This window comes from Oreochromis niloticus, linkage group LG6 (assembly GCF_001858045.2).
Source record: "Oreochromis niloticus isolate F11D_XX linkage group LG6, O_niloticus_UMD_NMBU, whole genome shotgun sequence".
In the NCBI taxonomy this organism is placed as follows: domain Eukaryota; kingdom Metazoa; phylum Chordata; class Actinopteri; order Cichliformes; family Cichlidae; genus Oreochromis; species Oreochromis niloticus.
Genome location: NC_031971.2, coordinates 30,723,254 through 30,744,132, shown reverse-complemented (window position 1 = coordinate 30,744,132; position 20,879 = coordinate 30,723,254). Strand labels below are relative to the sequence as shown.

Below are 20,879 nucleotides of genomic sequence, written 5' to 3'. Positions count from 1 at the left end.
CCTTTGTTGTAGCTGCCCCTAAACTTTGAAACAGCCTGGTCCTTCACATCACGACTTAAGCAACACTCGGCATCTTCATAGCCTGCTTGAAAATTCATTTTTATTCCTTGGCATTGAAACCAGACTTGGCATTTGTTTGTCTTCTGTTTGTTTTTCTTGCTTTTATTCTTTTAGTTGTACAGAACTTTGGTCAGTGTTTATTGTTTTTCAAACATTAAAAAACAAAAATGACTTGACATTAAAATCTATCATGTAAAGAAATAATTTCTTTAACTAGAAAACACGTGGGGGACAGTCTTTTGTAGCTGAGTGCTCTGTATCTTCATTAGTAATATAGGATCATAATATAAACATGTGAGTCCTACAGGTCCCGCCTTTAACAAGAATCAGAATCACATACTAAGACTGTTAGGGTTACTGCAGTGTAGCATCTCGAACCAGCTTCCAGCTTCCAGGCACATGATCCTGATCAAGAAAGTGATTTTTGTTAAATCAGTTTTATGATCATGTTTTGGAAATGTTTGGAAAATAATACAATAATGCACACTCATCTTTATATCTATATTATTGCTTTTAATATCTTCCCATACACACTGCTTAGCAAATACATTCTGAACCATGACATGTTACACACTGACACTTAGTCAGGGAAGCATTATTATCATATTGTAAAGGTATATCCCCTTAGCTTTATTTTCCGATGCACTGACTGCAAATATGAAGACAGAAACCTTCAAAAGTTTGCCACAGGTAACAGCTGGGGGTGGAAAACAGCAGACCACAAGATTATGTAACCAGTTTGACTTTTTTTCCATTTCATTTTACTTTCTTTTTGACTCTACTGCAGCTCTATAATTAGGTTTGGGCTTTAGTTAGGTATAGAATTGACTGATTGCATTTAGCCATCAAACCATGTGTTTATAGGTTTAAGGGAAAGAACATTAAAATACACGCTTTCAACTTAAACCTTAAACTTTTGCAAACTTTTACCATCTGCAACACACTTCTTTGATTTTACCTTGGTTACCCAGGTTTACACATCCTTGGTTACCATGGGTACACGTTCTACAACCATAACAACACCTGTGGAGCCCTTAAACCCACAGTGTCATTGCATGGTTTTCTGATTTCAATGATCTCTGGTTTGGTCCTATTGAAGTGCCTTGAAGATTGAAAAATACAAACTACAACTACAGTTAACTCCATTTTTTATCAGTAACACATTTATCAAAACTTATCAAGCCACATTCCCCAACTGGGTAATGTGGCTGTTACTTGTTTTGTTTTGTTTTATATACATAGGTTAGTCTATCACACAAACATGCACTCTCACTCGCAATGATACATGAGGGGACTTTTTTGAGGTTATCTTTTCCCCGTATGTTCCCCGGGTGTAACACTATTACCTTGAAAAAAAACAAAAAAAAAAACACTCCGACAGAAAAATATATTGCCACCAGTCAGCACCCAATGAGGTACACAAAGGACACTTGTGATGACAACACAGAACATCGCACTAAGATGCACATATACAAAAGCTGTGACAGAGGTGTGAAACCCACAGTTGAAAAGGGGGAACGAAAGATTTAGATCTGTACTGCAAATACTTTAGAGATTGTTTTCATGGTTACTGGACAGTTAACAGAAACAGTGTCCACACTGATGGAAATCTCTTAGTGTGCGGCACAGATAGCAGTCGTAGATAACCAGTTGCCGCTTCCTGTTGCATGCAGCGACAAGTCCACTTTCCATGACGAGATAGTTGAAAAATCTCTGCTTGATTCACACTGAAAGTAAATCTCATTGATGTGACCTGTTTTCCTGCCTTTGGTCTCTTGTTCTCTTACTGTCCCGGTCTTCTGAAGCATCATCTTGACTCTGCATCTTCATATTTCCTCATATTCTCACAGACAAATGAGGAGACACTTGGAGACAGACAAATCACACACACATGTAGGCAGGAAGAGGATGAGAGAATCCAAGTTCATGTCCCTTCAGCATCTAGAGTAAACAAAAGTTTAAGTAAAAGCAGATGCGATGTGAGTTTTTCTGTGTGCGTAGGGTGGAAGTGTGTAGGCAGGGTGCACTGACCTGTTTAAAGGTTGTTCGTTCCTGTCTGTGCCTCACAGACATGAAAGAAGAGTGTCAGCCTATGAAAATCAGTTGCAACTTAATCTGCAGCTGTATTATTATATACTTTAGTGCTAACATATGGCAAGATCCATTTACCGTGTGTGTGTGTGTATGGGTGGGTGGGTGTTTGTGGGTGTGTGTTGTTGTGAGCATGCGCTTGGCAGCCAAAAAACATTAATCCCAAATGCACTTAATGGATGTCTGCCCATTGTAGCCATCAATCATCCAAAAAGAGAAACTCTATGGGAAAAATGCAATCTGTCAGAGGGAGAGTGATTTTTAAACAAGACGAGCAAATAGCAATGATCAAATGACAGCTCTAAGCTATGTGGTCACAGCAAGTGGTTAGTGGATTCCTTTGGTTGCTTTTAGTGTGTGGCACATTTTCATTTGACCAAAAAAGTGGAAAATGAAACCGTCCCCTGATCGACTATCTGTACTTCTTAAGTATATATACAAGTCTAAAAACTGCTGATTCGTGTACAAATCTAATGCATCCATCTGTAGGCAGCTACCTCATGTAACAGATGCTGTGCAGAAGCTTTTATTTATGACTCCATAGCTATGAGTTTAGGTGTCGCTTTTGAGCATTGTGTGTCTTTTATGACTTTTTGAAGGAAGTTAGACATATAAATATGTCAATATTAATGAAATAGAGATAAAGAAGTTGGTCATAACTTCTCTCTAATACTGGAAAAGAGGAAGATTTTGTTGTTTGGAAAACAGCTTCAGTTCAGCCTGTGAAAACAGCAGGCTTCAAATATAACATTAGCTTGAGAAGCCATAATTGTAAGAGTAAAAGTGGAGGTTTTAATTGCGCTGGCCATTTACAAAAAAGAAGCACTTTTAGTTGTTTTATGAGAACTGTAACTAAAAATAACTGTCAAAATAAGTGATTGGTGACTTGTTTTTAGAAAGACTTTGCTGGAAGTCAGAATACCACTGTTTTTCGAGAAATCCCGAGATTAATATTTCTTTTTACAATAATAAATGTCCCTGAACTATCCCTTAGTTATGCTGCTATAGCCAGGGGCTGCTTGGGAACTTCACATTTGCACTTCTAACTAACTCTTCTTTCTCCCAGAGTCTTTGTTTCATCCTTGTTTCTCCATAGTTTCTGCTTTCCTCTTCTCTTTACACTCATCCCCCAGAGCTGGCTGCCTGTGACAAGGACCTGACGCACACACAGGCAGAATTGTAGGGTGAGCATCCATGTATTTAGAATACCAAGACACAACAACACTAAATCACACTCTCACGCTTCCGTGTCTCCAGTCCAGTTCAGCTCTCCTCATCCGGTCTGAATTGGCTCCTAAAATAGGGAGCATAATTAGACAATCAGTCCCAGCTTCTCTGCCAGCCACCCTAGCACTGCCCCCTGAAGCCACTGCACCTCTGCAGCAGAGCTGAAGACCACCACCCCCCTTTCCTGAGATTTCTGTAACAGGGTTTGTGCTTGCTCATAGCAGATGATATACTTATTGGGGTTTTCTCGCCTTATCTTGCAAAATCAAGCATCTTCAGGCAACTACTGTTGTGAATTGGAGCTATAAAAATATACTGAACTGAATTAGAACATGAACTAGATCTCCTGTGTTTTTATGACTCTGAGTCATACCTGTCAGACATGTGGTATTAAAGTCAACAAACACAGGACTGAAACTTGACATAATTCATAATATTGAATATAATTTATGATTTTATTTTGGTTTTGCTTTAATATGGCTATGGATTTTTCTAGACTTTTTCACCATGGACTCCCCTCCTACTTGAGGGTGCATGGGAGTTTGCCCAACCAGTCTACATGTGTTTTGTGGACTTAGAGAAGGCATTTGACCATGTCCTTCGGGGGTCCTGTGGCGGGGGAGGGGGGCTCTGGGGGTATTGCGTGTCTGGTCCATTGCTACGGGCCATTCGATCCTTATACAACCGTTGCAAGAGCTTGATCCGCATAGCCGGCAATAAGTTGGACTCGTTCCTGGTGGGTGATGGGCTCCGCCAGGGCTGCCCTTTGTCACCAATTCTGTTCATAATTTTTATGGACAGAATTTCTAGGCATAGCCAAGTGGCAGAAGGTTTTCACTTGAGTGTCTCAGAATCTCATCTCTGCTTTTCGCGGATGATGTGGTTCTGTTGGCTTCGTTGGGTGATGGCCTCCAGCTCACTTTGGAATTTACCGGTCGATCTGCGTCCCTACCCTCACCTATGGTCAGGAGCTGTGGGTAATGACCGAAAGAACGAGATCGCGGATACAAGCGGCGGAAATGGGCTTCCTCCAAAGGCTGGCCTCTCCCTTAGAGATAGAATGAGAAGTTCGGCCATCTGAGAGGGGCTCAGAGTAGAGCCGCTGCTCCTCCACATTAAAAGAAGCCAGTTGAGGTGGTTCGGGCATCTGACAAGGATGCCTGCTGGGTAAGGTGATCTGGACATCCTCCCACCAGGAGGAGGCCCCGGGGCAGACCCAGGACACGCTGGAGAGATTATATGTCTCGGCTGGTCTGGGAACACCTTGGTGTACAACCCGGACAAGCTAGAGGAGGGAGGTGTCTGGGGAGAGAGAGATCTGGGCTTCTCTGCTTGGGCTGCTGCCCCCGCGACCAGGCCCCATTTGGAAGTCTCAATCAGAGGGATGAAGTTCATGTCCAAAAGAGTAGTATAGAGAACACAAACAAAGGAAAACAGACACAGAGAGAAATTCTAAATTTTAATTTCAGGATAGAAGTCACACATGGGAAAAGAGGGAACATAAGGAAGCAGGGTTGTATCGACTGAGAAGAGTGACTGGATACAACACTTGCATTACTATTCAGAATGGGGTTGTTTGGCGTTTGAGATTATATAATACAGCAGTCGGCTGTAACAGATTAGTGAACAGGTGATTCAGCTGTGCCGCTTGTTATATATAATTAACATTGCTTTGAAATGACAGCTCAAGAGTTAGAATTTCCTATTTTGTTAAATTGCTGTTGTATCAACTCTTCACTCCTCATGTCTTCCTCACGTCTGCTGGGAGGTGAGGAGAGGGAAAAAGAGGATTTACAATTAAGAGCGTGCAATTTAAGAAATGAGAAGAGGGAGCTCTCTCACATTTGGTGAGTAGGTGTAAAACTTGGGTGACAAATTTTGCAAAGAACCAAAATCCCCAAAGCACTAGCTACAGGAAGCTAACATCTCTTGTAGCAATGAAGCAAGCTTTGGTAATGTGCAACCCTTTAATATTAAGCCAGAATCATTTGATCAGAGCAGCTTTAATAGCCTTTTGTCATGCTTAAAGGATTGATTGATTAATTAACAGCTTGATTGTGAAAGAAAACCAAAGTGCAACATGAGCAATAAATAGAAGTTGTTAACTAAACTGTATTTTAAATATAAAATTGTATTTGCCTTTATGAAGGATATGTGCATAGATGTATGTAAAAGACAGAAGTAGCCATTGCGACATCACCCTGTGGTTTTTGAGAACCAAAACCTTAAGAAGAGCTTGGTCATCTCCATGACAACTGCATAAACTTAACAAGTGTGGTTTACAGACACAGAAATCTAGATAAGCAGGAAGATGAGTATGAAAATAAAGTTTTAATTCATTGAAATTTTGTCAGGAAATCCTGACTTGCAAAAAGGAGACGCTTGAAATTTGGTCTGCAGTCGCTATAACTGAAAAATAGAAAGTATCATAGGTTAGGGGTTTGAAAGCTTTGGCAGCTCACTCATGGTGAACGGAGAGTTGTATTTTAAAAACATATCTCTAAAACGTATCTTATATGCTGATCACAAATTTTAAATAAAAGAAAGCATCAGCGGGCATTTGGGGTCAAAGTGGAATTCACTGCCATGCAGTCTGAAAGTAGAAGCTGCTTCAGTCTTACATCACAGTGGTGCGGTGGAAAGTTTCCTGTGGAAATTTTATAACGGTGTCCACTTACACACACAGACACACACAGATGCAAGCACACACGGGATCTTTCCATATTGAAACAGAGCAAATAGATCATAATCATATAGCTGCAGTTGCTGTTTACATCCTGAGACACATAGCCCTTTTTTTTTATTTCCCACCAGTCCACAGTACCTTTAGACCAAGTGTGTCTAGTTTGTCTTCTGTTTATGAAGCTTGTAGTAGTATGTTTTTTTAAAAAGCGGTTCCATATTGTAGTGCTCAGCTAACAATGTGCCAGAAAGGGCATCAGGCTTTAAAAAAAAAAAAAAATCAGCCACATCAAACATGCAAAGTTACCCACTGTGCCAACCTCTCGTGAAAAAGGCAGATGCCAAAAGTAGCTTTGTAATAAATAAAAAAAACAAAAGCACCGCTGCATGAAACCTGAGTAAAGTCAAGAATAGTTCAAGCTAATGTGAGCTTTAACTTTAGGGCTAATCAGACTGTGCAAGTTGTTACACATTGGAAAAAGTTTGGTTTAAATACTGTAACGTTACCTGTTATGGGCAAATAAACTTGTTATTTTAGGTGTCAGTATTGTAGATGGTAGTTCAGTGCATAGCCATTACTTTAATGGTAGATATTCTGATAATAGCAGTGATTGCAAAGAAAATAGCAGATTCCATTCAGTTCTGATTTTAGTGTTGGGTTACACTCGATAATCAAAGCAATTTACAAAGTGCTTTGTAGTGATTTCAAAAAGGGTTATTTCTGTCTTAGACACAAACTTGTTTACCTGCATGTTGCTGAATTGAACAAGTACAAGTATGAAAGCATGTAATGTACCGTACACGTTGTTTCACACTGACTGTGACCATCATTCTGTGTGCCTCCACTTCTTTTGCTTTTATACCGTGTATTTTTAACCAGAAGTGCAACAACTTTTTTTCACAACTGTGGTTTCCTTTAAGCGCCACAGACGCAAGTGAAAGGATGCAAGTTATACTGACACATGCTCGCACATATATACACACAGCTGTGGTAAAGGTTCTGCAGTAATGTTTGTGTTCGATCTCCCACTGCACTATTGCAGTGCAGAACGAAGTGTTGTCAAATTTGATGCGATTGAGAAGACCTTTTATTATGTGGTTAGAGTTTCAAATGAAGAGGCAAAGGTCGTGATCACAGGTTGCCTTGACACCGGTTCGTATTTACGGAGCAAAAAGCACCAGCTCCAACTTTAAAGCGCAGCCAGAAGGAGCTGGTTGTGCTTTAATTTAAACCACTGCTGGCTGCTGCTGACAACAGCGGTCTCATTTTGTGTTACACCCACCTATAGTTGCCATAGTGTTAAATCTCTTCAACAAATATAATCTAGTTGAAAAGACGGATTATAATTCATCTTCGTTCAGCTAATACAGACATGTGTTTTCTGTGTTATATCACAGTATTTACTAAAGTATTTTCCTTGACTAAGAAAACTGGATGACTAAATCATGGGTGATTATTTTTACTCTTTATGATTAAACAAAGTGGAATCACATCTTGGTCAAGCATTAACAACCCTCAGTGCTATTTGCTTTACTAGTAAAACGATTAAAGCAGATCTCAGAGATGTGCACGTAGGTCTTGTCGGTCTTAAGTCTGAATGTGGGCTGACTGAAATGTAAAAACACTTCTAAAACTGAGAACAGAAAGCGCTAAAAGCTGAGAAGTGTGCATGGAGACAGGGCACATGCAAATTGGGATGCAAAATAACCTGTTAGTCATTTTTCAAAGTAACAGCATTGCAAGTGCAGTCCTGTGCAGCTACTGTACAGCCTGTTTATTAAAGCTTTTATCCCTGAAAACGATCGCCTCCTCTTGAAACCAAAGCTGATAAGATCCGTGAGAGAAAACCAAAACATTACATAACATTAAAAAAGTTTAGTAGAGTATGTGTTCTCTAGGCTTCATTCACCTAGTTATTCACTGAGAGGACTTCAACATACAGGATTTTTTTTTTTTTTTAAATGCTAAATAATGATTTCTGCACACTATGAGCCCCAACAAGTCAACAGATCTACAAAAAAAAGGCTACTGATGGCTTGAAAATTACAATTGTAAATGGACTGGTTTTTATATGTCACTTTTCTACTTTAATCAGCAACAAATTAACAACAAAATTAAAGTAAATAGGCCACAGTTGCACAGTACAGGCCTTATACTGTGACAGAGAGAATACAGAAATACGTGAGGAATCATATGCCTGACTGGTGTTTTTGTTCTGTGACAGGTGGCTAATGGAAGGAGTGAACAGAAGGATTGATTTCCCAAAGCATTTTTTTATGGCAGCAGGTTTGAATCAGTCTGAGGGAGAAGGAGCTCCGCCACCTCAGTAGTGTGGACTGGAGCGGGTGAGATGGGTGCTCCATGATTGAGAGCAGTTTGTGACCTCCTGTCCCTCACAAACGCCTCAGAATTCTAGTCAGTGATGGTTCCAGTGTGGATTAGTTTGTTGATCCTGCTGGCATCTCTGGCACTGATGATGGATGCTGTTCCCCAGCAGACAACAGCAAAGCAGATGGCTCTCACTACCACAGACTTCCAAGCATGTCACTTCACTTTATACTACGTGTCTCATTCAAACTTTCACACACATTCATTCAAACACTTTTTTGTATGTCTGATTGTTTTCTATTCAACATTCACACTAAACTCAGGACTCATGGTTTTGTTATCTTGCTCAAGGATTTTTTGGGATTCAGACTGAAGCATCCAGGGATTGACCCACCAACCTTCTGATTAGTAGATGACCTGCTGCTCTACCCCTAAATAAGCACACACTCTTAAATATAAACCAGCCTTAAAATGTATTAGTACCTTTTCTAAATTGGTTGGATTAAACTGCTGTGTAGGGATGGTAATCGAGCACCAGTTCTTGTAAACAACTGGTTCCCAGTAGTCCTTTTCCTTGGAATTGTTAGTCTGCTTGCCTGTTGATCCCAATTATTAGTTCCAGTTGTGCTCACACTTAAATCAGTTTGTGTTCAGTTCTTGTGTCAAATAGCAAAAACAGCAGCACAGTCTACAGCGTGGATATGGACATAACTTATTATGACATTGCGTATTTTTAGTGTTCAAAATGATAAGAGTGTGATCGTAAAGTGCAAACTGCACCCAGGACAGAAACAGCTGCAATATACTACAACTTCAACTTTGCCTTATTGCAAGGATGTGCACAGACAACTTTCTAACACTAAGCTAGCCAACCCAGAGTGAATGCCGACGCCAGCCCAGCAGGTAGACCCTGAACTTCAACAGGTAACAAACTGATGAGCAGTCAGGTTGCTGAATCTGTTTCTACCTGCTTGTATTTCTACCGAATAGAATCACTACAGTGAGTGCTTGAAAGTCTCTTAGTGCTTGTTTAGGTCTTTGCTTTGTTCATACCTAAATGCTAAGAGAAAGATTATATGTGTGTCGTCATTAGGATAGGGGTTTGTGTTGTGTGCAGGGCTGTAGCCTCAGGTTTATATTGTTAAATGGTAATTATGAGTGTTATGTTTGTTTCAGTTATTTTACAGAAAACCATGAAAGTAATGTAACGAGTAGTATAATTAATTACTTTCTCCTGGGAGTAATTGCGTAATAATTATTACAAACTAAACACCAGCAACATGCACAAACATCAACACTGCATGGAATCCATTTGTACAAATGTAATGTTTTTGTTATGCTGCATAGCAATGGTGATGACTGTCAAAGCAGAAACCAATGAGACTCTACAAGATAATTGCTAAGGGGTTGAATCAATAAGTAATTTTTATAATGGAATCGGAATCACTAAATTCTTATTAATTCCCATCCCTACTGCTGCGTACCGATATTTTAGATGGTGATGATGTTTACCAATTGCATTTTCAAATTAAATAACACAGTCACTGATATTAATCTAATCATTACTTGATAAGATCTCATTTCTGTTCTCTTGCAATATTTATATGGTAAGTGATAATTTGCTTCTGATAGGCATTATTATCAAGACAACTTGACATTTCCTGCACAGGCAGAGCAAGACTTTTCATGCTTCTGCAAGTGCTAATATGGTCAACAACACAGCAGCCTAAAACAACCTGAGCAGGTTAAAAATATAATTGATTACACAGTGAACAACTCAACAAAATCATATATCGTTCATCCGGATCAGAAAAAAAAATAAAGAATTATTATCTAGTTTACAGGAGACGTCTCTCTACAGGGATTACTGCTTTTTCCTCAGAAAACATTTCAGTTCATTTATACAAGATGATTTAGTGAGATTAGCATACACAGTATATTATTGTAACATCCTGGTGTACAAACAGGAATGTCTTATTGACACAAAGTGAGATCAGACAGCGTTTGTTAGTCTGCGCTCTGGTATTCATCCCAGCTCTGGAGCCAACACTGTACAGGAACTCCATTCATTATCGCCACATTAGTCAGGCTTCCTATGGCCTAAAGAAAATGTTTTTGGTTTATTTTTTTTCCCTTTCCTGCTAACTGCAGCCACTTTACAGCTTATCCAGGTTCACCGGAGGGAAACCCTAGCAACAAACTTGCCAGGCGCCCCTTTTCCACCTATTATTTCCTGGGGAAGCTCTCCCCTCATAGGTTCCTTCCTGAATGAGTGGGATTTACAGCTGGAAGATTATATTTCTCTATCCAAAACCAGTACCATTTCTCACTGTTGAAAGGAAAATTAATATTTGGGTGTGTTTTCCTCTCTGTGTGCACTAATATAACCTTTTTGTGTTATCCTCTCCTCACCTCTTAAGCCTAACATAAGCAATGTGTGGTCCAGGATAGACATAGGACGCCTGTCCAAGCCTCCTCGAATGTAAACCAATCTGATGCTTCTTAAATTGTGACAAACTCTCTGTTTGAATGTGTGCGCACATCACTTTGGTGGGACGTCAGCTGGAGCCCTACGAACTTCTCTGTTTATATTACATAACATGTGACTATGTCTATTTAACATGTATACAAACACATACAGAGAAAGACAGAGATTAGATTTAATAGAGAGTTTGCACTATTTCACTAAAAACATCTTCTCCTCTTTTCCACCTAAATGAATCTTTATCAGCCTATATTGGGGGGCGGGGGGTCTTCCTCAGCTATCATGTTTATTGCTTTTATTTTGTCTTCTTCATCTTCCCTCCCTGACTTGGCCTCTCTGTGAAGTGAGGGGGCGGAATGAGGTGATAGAGGGCAGATGTTTCCTCCCCAGCTTTGAAGAAGCTTGTAAAGATCAGGAGAGAAACTATCACTATCGGGGTATACGCCTGTTACGCCACAGAGGCTGGGCGTTTTTACGAGGGAACCCACAATCGCATGCAGCAGATATAGAGTTGATTCTGGCAACAGTTTTGGAAATGGTAGCTCACTGCTCAACCTTGTGCTGCAGCTGCAAACCCTAAATGTCGACCTAACGCCTCATTACGCCAGAGCTGCTTTAACGTTTTTACAACAGCGCAACCACTGATGCGTCCTTTTGCAACATGTTTGAACACACAGCCCTTTGTTCAAGAGGGAGTGGTAGTCCTTCTGTACACAAAGCGCTGCCATGATCTTCCTGTAGCCATACGGGAATCAATACTGTGATAGCGCAGTGTGTCACCTGGCACTCCTTTGGCTAAGGGTGTGAGGCCCTAATGGAAATGTATGAGTGCAATAAATCCACATACTGCCACCATGTGGTCAAGGAAGTGACTGGGAAGTGATACCATGGTCACAAGGCAATCTCATGCCAAAATGATGACATGAAAACCTTGTGTTTGGGGAGTTACGTGAAAACCTTGGGTTTCACAATTTTTTAAAAGCAAGGTGCTGCTATTGCAACATTTTCTTCTGTAACTCGCACTATTAGTGCTGAAACATACACAAGTGAAAATACAAAAATGAAGGCGATCAAGCACAAAACTCCAGAATACTGAAAAAACTACCAAACATTCCAAAAGGGGAAATACAAGCAAAAAAAAGCACATAAACAAATATGCTTCCCTGGAAATGCTCCATGATGCACAAGGGAGTGAATGACATGACCTCGTGGCAACTTAGAAACTTAGGAGTCCAGACTCAAAGGTCTATTTACAGTTGGTCTTGCAATTACACTTTAACACAAGCTCAATGTACTGTGACAAACTAATCTGAATTGAAAGGGTCAAATGCAGTTTTTTTTCAGGAACTGATTTTGTAATTGACAATAGGTAAAATAAAATAGTTGACTAGTTATCCCAACATGCAGCTGCTCACAATTACATATGTTCAGATATAAAAATGAGCATGTTTTTTGCATAAATGTTGATAACACATGTTGAAAATTGATATTTTGTACTCTTTTATATATTAATAACAAAAATTAAAGTAACAAAGGAGCAATTTTAGAATTAAAAAAAAACCACTGTTCATGTGATATCCAAATTAAGCACATCACTTCCTCTTAGGTCCCAGAAAAAGGGGATGCAGGAGTCATGCTGCCATTGCTGACAGCATTGTTTTATATAGTTGAGTGCCCATTCTTTCTGAACTCATGACCATGGCATCACTGAAACAACTGTGGGAAACTCTTTAGATCTGGACACAAATAAAGCAAAGGTCACGACCGTGTGACATCATCAAAACACATTCTTGGCCCAGACTCGTGAGAATTCATATGCTAATTATGAGAAATCTGTGCCACTGGTCAAGTGGCTTAAAGAACAAATAGTGACGTGAGGACATTTCATGTTTTAAAATGTTAAAAGTCATTCTCTCTCTGACTTCGTAATAGTGTGAAGAAAAAAAAACACTTTTCTGAACATTATTAAATGTTTAGTGTGTGAATGTGTGCGTGAATGGGTGAATGACTGGGTATGTAAAGCGCTTTGGGGTCCTTAGGGACCATAAAGGCGCTATATAAATACAGGCCATTTACCATTTACCATTTTAAACTCTGTAACGGAAGATGACCAGATTTCATATTTGGTCGGATATGAATTGGTGACATCTTTGGTTTCTTCCACACTACATATAGTATGAGTCTGGAGACACACAGATGTGAACGGGCTGCACAGCTGCTATGTTGTAATTTTAGTTTCAGCTATTTTTTCTGTGCATTTTCATATTTTTTATCATTTGTCGATCTTAATCTGAAATATATTTCCTCCTATGTGGTTTCGCTCTCGTATGTTTTTCCCCTTCAGAAGGCACCCTAATGTCTACACAGTCATTTTTACAAGCAATTTTTAAAAACATGCATAGCAAATGAGTGGTTTAACTGTTTATAATTGCATTATTATAGCTCAAAAGATGCATAGTCCTAATTTAAGTACACTTCAGAAAAAAAATATTTCTTTTAGTACAGATTAGACACAGATTAGACAATTTTGTTTAATATGGTATACAATGATTTGATTCTTAACAAAGGCTTTTATAATGTTTTGTACATTAGATCAGGAGCATTTTCTATCTCGTATCGTTGCATTTTGACAGTGTAAGCTAAGCAGATGACAAGAAGGGAGGAGGACAGTGTGCAGATGCATTCCACTAGAAGAAAACACTCCCACACATACATGCTGTTAGCTGTCAGTAGATGCAGAGTTCCAGTAAAAGCTTCCTGAAAGCTGATATGAGACAACAACAATAGTAGGGGTAAAATTTTTCTGCAAAGAAGAAAATTAGCCCAACATGCCTAGTAATACCAAATGTTTAAATGTCAGCATAATTTGCTTAATCAAACATCTAAGTAGATGAATCTATTAAATATTTTCTCTGGTTTCTTTGAATTAAACACCAGAGCATCATCAGCATTACGATCCATTCTTGCACAAGGTGTAAGCACTGCATAGATGTTTACCAGCGAGACACGCTGAGTTTTCTTAAGCTGCAAATAAAACAAAAAAGCAAGATAGCATTAGAATCTAAAAGAAAGAGATCATTTGTAGTCATGAAACCGCTCACTTTAAACTCAGCTCACCTCTTATGATCACTCTGGTTGTAGCCTCAGTGGAGCCAATGTGGTTTGTGGCCACACATTTGTACGTTCCACTGTCGCTTTGTTTAACTTTGGCTATCAGGAGCTTTCCGTCGTTTGTGAGCTCTGCTGTGGGGGACAGGCTGGGCCGGCCCACCCGACTCCATGTGAACTGAATGGGATGAGTGCCGTGGGCAAGGCATTGCAACTGTAGTGCATCTCCGGGTTGGAGCCTCACCTGATCGGGTAGGATGGTGGTGTATGGGGGTGCTGTGTGGAGAGGAGAAAGATACAGTTTTGCTTACCATGAGTAGTGGCAAGGACTGAATGTGTGGGATCTGTGTTTAAATATCCTTATGTCCACTCACTCTCCACCTCCATATCTGAGTAAGCTTCACTGTAGCCATGTATGTTAGTAGCGTTACAGATATATTGTCCCGAGTCTTGGCGCCCCACGCTGGTTAGTGTGAGAACTCCACCATTAACTGTGTGTTTCCATGGCAGTGGAGCTCGTAGCTTGGACCAGGTGATAACAGGAGGAGGGGAACCTAAAAGGGAAGATTTGAAGGGCAAAATGAAAACTGAAAAGCAGAACTATGAACCATCTAAAATATGAGCATTATAGGCATCTTACCACTGGCCTGACACTCTATTATGACTGTATGTCCCTCCACTGCTGTAATTTCAGTAGGGGTCACTGAAGCTACCGGCGATCCGGGCTCCCTCTCGACAATGATTTCAATTTTGGCCTCAGTCATCCCCTCAGTGTTTTCAGCGAGGCAAATATAAACTCCCGAGTCATCTGGATGTATCGCAGGAAACTGAGAAAACAGAATATCATTTCCTTTTTCATTCATTTGAACTATTTTTCTAGCCTAAATGTGAAAATCAGTTTAACCAAAACTTGAGCACAAGTTAGTATTTCACCTTGATGGTGTTGACATCATTTTCTTCAGCGGTAACCAGCTTCAGGGTGGAGCCTTGGCGTTTCCAGGACAGCGTGGGATTTGGCCTGCCTTGGGCACGGCATTCCACCGACACAGCCTCACCTTTCCTGACTCTCAGCGGCCCCGAAGGTGTTAGTCGTACTTTAGGTGCGTCTAAAAGCAAGAAAGGGATACACTACAGATACTGAAAACTGTAAATATGCATTTTTTCCTTTATACTTTTTTAATTTTTTACAAAAGACTGACAGCAAACAGTTGGTTGTGTATGCCTACAGCACTGTAATACATAGTTTGCTCCTATATGATGTTGGTGCCAGTGCAGAACCAGTTCTGCTTTGGCTCCTTTAAAAGAACCAGCCCACATTTCAATATAATGTTACATAGAATTTAATAGCAGACCTTGAACTAATTTGTGAAGAAAATCATATCGTATCTTTGAGAGAATTTGTGGAGATAGTGGTTCCCTATACTGTTTCCAGCATCGGGTCCCAACGCTGTCTGATGTCACCACCAGCACCAGTCTTTTTACTCAGCGAAACCCTAAACATTTTATTTTTAACAGTATTTCTTCCTAAAGTTTCATTAAATACTAATTTACCCTTCATTAACAAAAGTTATTGTAAATTTTTACAGGGTTTTGTGTCATTGAAAACATCTGCATATAAAATGTGTTTCCAGGGAACCCACGCTTTCTGGTTTTGCACAGTTGGGAAAAACTGGACTTTGAATACAAGCTCACATTTGACGGTCAGCATAACGTTGGCGGTGCTGCGGCCGGCAGCGGAGGATACCACACAGCGGTACTGCCCATGGTTTCCAGGTACAGCGTTAACAACCGTGAGCACAGACCCATCAGGACCGACTTTTACGTTATCTAGAGGGAAACGGAGACTTAAGTTAGACCTTACAAATGCTGTACAACAGTGATTGTTTTAACATGCTGTCTGTCCTGACCTGGTAATGCTTGGTTGTTGGCCTTCTTCCACTGTACCTCGAGTGGCCGTGAGTTAGAGTCTGTCAGTTTTACAATGCACCTAAAACTGACAGACTCTCCTTTGTGCACAGTAGCAGCTCGTGGCTCCACTGAGATGACAGGAGCCTGACCAGCCACTGCACAGAGAAACACAACTATCAGCACGCACAGTAAATACATACTTTAATTAAATAAACTTTGTGGCCACACACTTTATTTATTCATTTATGTATTTTAAGTAATGAATCTGCAATGACTTATTGTTCAGGCAGTCTTTTTTCTCAGAATATAAACATAATAGTGCTTTCATTGTTTATTCAGTTATATTCTATTTAGGAAATAATTGGCTTGGACATTAAATGTAGGTTGCAGTGTTTGTGCTGCTTTAAGGTCATATTAGCAACAGGTCACTGAGGTTGCTGTAGAGTTTAATGACTCCTGGCCAGTGTTCATGTTCAGAGTTGCCATTCAGTGTTAATTAAATTGCTGTTCCTGTAGCTATACTAGATCTCGATGTAGTGTCAGTATATTGCAAAAAACTCTAACTTTTATCACAAAATTCAAAAAATAAACCAGGTTATTTATAGTCACTTTGTGTGAATTATTAATTATTATTATTATTAAGTCATCCAAACTAATATAAAGTACATTTATAAAGTGCAGATATATGAAATTCTTATCCGTTATGTTCATTTTACTGCTCAACTTAATTAATGGCTTATTTCAATTCTTCATTCTTGCATTTTTCTAGGAACTGAGTTTGAATACTTTTTATGTTTTTTTAAATGTAAATAAAATCTTATGAATTTTATACTGCGTGCAAGAATACACGTACGTCTTTGTGAACCTTTTGACACATCTGGGTAAAACACAGAGTAAACAAACGCGAGCCCAAAGCAAACAACCCGAGCAAGTACTCAGATGGAACGGGCAGTCGATGACGAAACAACAATGTACAAAAGATTTTTCTCAATGAAGACTTTGCTAAATAACATTGTTAGATGTGTTTAATTTATCTAACTCACACGTGGAGTTTGAGATAGCTGTCGCTTATATTTAAGTCTGGGGAGAAAAAAGTCTGTTTCAACAGTTAATGCCCGTCAGTATTTTGGTTAGAAAGTCCTTTTATCGTACAGAGTAGTTCCAATGGGAACTACTGCAGTCTGAGAATAATCCCCAGTGAATCTTGCAGGTATTTTCAGTCCGGTGGGTTCAATCTTGTTTCAGTTAGGCCTTTGAAGTTCTTAAACAGACACTGTGTTGCCATCTTCCAACAAATGCCTTTCTCCTCTTTCATTAAATCAAATGAAATGACTCACCTGAGTATATTAGAGAGAACAGGATCAGAGCCCCACGTGATAAATCCATGATGAACCCAGAGCAGACTAACTTTCTCCGCTGTGCAGCCTCACTGTCTGTCTTTCTGTCTGTGCCTCTTATCACTTTCAACCTTTAACCCCTTACCAACCCCTTACCCTATTCAAATATCCTCTACAAATGCCAGTCAGCTATTAAATGGTTATATTTTTGCAATCTTTTTCAGTTAATTATTTTCTGATTCTGGTGACCTGAATGATATGTCTTTTGAGCCGAGACCACGCCAACTAAAATAATTAATTTCACAAAGCTGACAAGCGCTGAACTTGCAGGAGATATATGGGGAAAAGCACCGAAATTAGATTTAGTGACTGCGTAATTATTTATAAGTCTGTCGACTACAGGAGGACTGTGATTTTACTGCTATGCTTTAGAGGATTATTCAGCTTTCCAAGAAAATAACATCCCTGCAGTGAAAAGCTCTCCATGTGTCTGTATTGATTGGTGAGCTTGGTGATAGTGATGATGAAACTGATTTTTGAGGACTGTGAAAACAGAGCTGCCCTTGTTTTTGTACTGTCTGCAGATAAAGACAGTCATTTATATGCAATGTCACCAGATATCACTCATAAGAATATTATTGTTTGTCATATTAGATAAGCTCATATCAACATTTTAATATATAACTCCAATAGAACTACTATTGGAATAACAAGCTGGTGGTTTTTATTGCATAAAATATAAAATGCCATAAATAATGAGTAACATATTTCCAGATCAACAAATTACTGTAACTAAAGCAGAAGAAAAAACAGTTTTAAATTACTTAAATACTAAAAAACTAACATTCCACATTATTAGCATGGCCATTTATCATACAGATTATCGATTACACTGTGTAGCACTCACTTCATTATCAGATACTCCACAGCAGCAGTCCACCCTGGCAGCTCTCACTCTCCAACTTAATCAGTTTGTCCTCTTCCTCAAATGTCTTTTGAGGACTGATTTTCTAATCCTGGAAGAAGACATTTTCACAACATTCTCCTGTTTTGAAATGAACATTAAATTAGCCAGAACATTAAAACCGTGATCAGTATACAGTTCTGATCTGGATGATGTGATTGCAGGTATATGGGAACGTCTGATTCACTTTTTCAGTGAATTCAGTTCTGCAGTTAATCAATCAGTATGCTTTAGTTTGGCACAAAGAAGTCACAACTTCTTTTTTACTAACCTGTATGTGTTCAGCTGAAATCCTTATCAGACATACACACTAGTAGTCAAAAATTTGGACACAGTTTCTGATTTAATGGTTTTTCTTTCTTTTTATGACTATTTACATTGTAGATTCTCACTGAAGGCATCAAAACTATGAATGAACACATATGGGAGAATGTAGTAAACAAAAAAGTGTGAAATAACTTAAGCATGTTTTATATTTTTGGATTCTTCAAAATAGCCACCCTTTGCTTTGATTACGGCTTTGCACACTCTTGGCATTCCCTTGATGAGCTTCATAAGGTAGTCACCTGACATGGTTTTCCAACAGTCCTCAAGGAGTTCCCAGAGATGCTGAGCACTTGTTGGCCCTTTTGCCTTCAGTCTGTGGTCCATCTCATCCCAAACAATCTCACTGGGTTTAGGTTACTGTGGAGGCCGGACCATCACTCTCCCTTTTGGTCAAATAACCCTTACACAGCCTGGAGGTTTTCCTGTTGGAAAATACATGACGGTTTTCCATGTTGCTGCAGGATGCTTTGGTAGCCATGCTGGTTCAATCTGTCTTCAATTTTGAATAAATCCCCAACAGTGTCAGCAAAGCACCATCACACCTCCTCCTCCATTCTTCACGGTGGGAACCATGCATGTAGAGACCATCAGTTCACCTTTTCTGCATCGCACAAAGACACGGTAGGTGGAACCAAAGAGCTCAAACTTGGGCTCATCAGACCAAAACACAGATTTCCACTCGTCTATGTGTTTCTTGGCCCAAACAAATCTCTTCTGGTTGTTGCTTTTCCTTAGTAGTGTTTTCTTATCAGCTATTAGACCATAAAGGCCTGGTTCGCACAGTCTCCTCTGAACAGCTGATGCAGAGATATGTGTGCTACTGGAACATTGAGTAGCATTTATCTGGCCTCTAATCTGAGTTGCTGTTAACTTGCAGTTTCTGAAGCTGGTTACTCAGATGAATTTATCCTCAGCAGCAGAGGTGATTCTTGGTCTTCCTTTCCTGGAGCGGTCCTCATTTGAGCCAGTTTTGGGCTTGATGGATTTTGTGACTGTACTTGGGGACACATTCAGAGTTTAAGCAATTTTCCGAACTGACTGACCTTCAGTTTTTAAAGTAATGATGGTGTCACGGTCTGGCAGGCAGACCGTGGGGAATGATGGAGATAGGACCCAAACGCTGGACTTAGTGGAATGAGCAGTGCATTTATTTACAGTGGGGGTAAATGTACACCACACAATAATTCTCCAGAGTGCTCCCTCAACTCCTGTGTTGTGCCTTCTCCCAAGTGCTGGTATTTCGTGCTCTCTGCTTCTGTGCCTACGCACACCCCGTGCGTCCTGCAGTCCCGTGTTCCACTCTCCTGAGGATAAAACAGCAGACGCAGCCGTTATGACACCAACTCAGCAGGCATACACTAAACAGTACTTGAGACACTGACATGGAGTCTAACTCAACGATCCTGCGCCGGAGGAAGCCCCATCGCTCTGTTATGTAGCTCCCCCGACGAGCCTGATCAGAAGCAGGTGTGTGGGAACATAGGCGTGCCCAGCAGCCGGCAGGACCACACCCATCAGGCCTGCAGGTGGCTGTCCTTCATCCTCCAGCCACACCCGTAGACACACACACGAACACACACCAGCATGGAACACAAGAGCACAGTGCTGCAAACATACATCCAATAATAACAATAATGATAATGATAATAATAAAGGTCCACACTGTTCACGGACCCCGAGTCCCCGGAACCGGGTCCATGACAGTTGGACTGTCGTTTGTCTTTACTTAGCTGATTGGTTCTTGCCATAATATGAATTATAACAGCTGTCAAACAGGGCTGTCAGCTGTGCACCAACCTGACTTCTGCACAACACAACTGATTGTGCCCATCCGCTATTTTGAAGATCTAAAATATAAAACACAAGTTTTGAGTTATTTATTATTTTTTTCTTTGCTACATAATTCCATATATCTTCTTATATTTGAAGTCTTCAGTATCTACATTGTAGAAAGTAGTAAAAATAAAGAAAAAACATTAAATGAGAAGGTGTGTCTGAATAAATAAAGAAAAGAGACGCCAAGAGACAATGAAAATTTGTGAGTGTACATGACCTGGTTACAAAGTCCCCAGAGCCCAATTTAGATGCAGTGACATGTGAATGCCCTCTAGTGGTGCGGAGAGTGGATTGCGCATATGAGCAGCACTGAATGTTCTAGAATGAGACCACAATTCCCTTTCCTCATAAAGAAAGAAAGAAAGAAAGAAAGATACAATCATAGTTTCAAAACCTAAAAAGAACAGCATGCATCTTTTATTTTATTAATACAGCATTAAGATGAAAGGTCCACATCTGGTTTAACACCACATGCAAGCTCTAGTCCTTTTTTTTAAGTTATTTTCATTTTATCATTAAAAAGAT

General features: G+C 39.8%; 1 protein-coding gene and 1 long non-coding RNA gene across 2 annotated transcripts; one reads left to right on the top strand and one right to left on the bottom strand.

Annotated features, from left to right (window-relative positions):
* Positions 1-13,380: 13,380 nt before the first annotated feature.
* sid4 (secreted immunoglobulin domain 4) lies at positions 13,381-17,386 on the bottom strand. Its single transcript, XM_003450005.5, has 8 exons — positions 17,228-17,386; positions 15,890-16,045; positions 15,675-15,809; positions 14,916-15,088; positions 14,623-14,809; positions 14,357-14,536; positions 13,992-14,258; positions 13,381-13,898 (listed from the first exon to the last, which is right to left on the bottom strand). Exons 1-8 carry the CDS (start codon positions 17,274-17,276, stop codon positions 13,894-13,896), a joined length of 1,152 nt encoding a protein of 383 aa, XP_003450053.2. The 5' UTR covers positions 17,277-17,386; the 3' UTR covers positions 13,381-13,893.
* On the top strand, positions 15,023-15,821 carry LOC112847172 (uncharacterized). Its single transcript, XR_003220561.1, has 2 exons — positions 15,023-15,128; positions 15,614-15,821. It is a non-coding gene; the product is annotated as an uncharacterized LOC112847172 (long non-coding RNA).
* Positions 17,387-20,879: the final 3,493 nt, after the last annotated feature.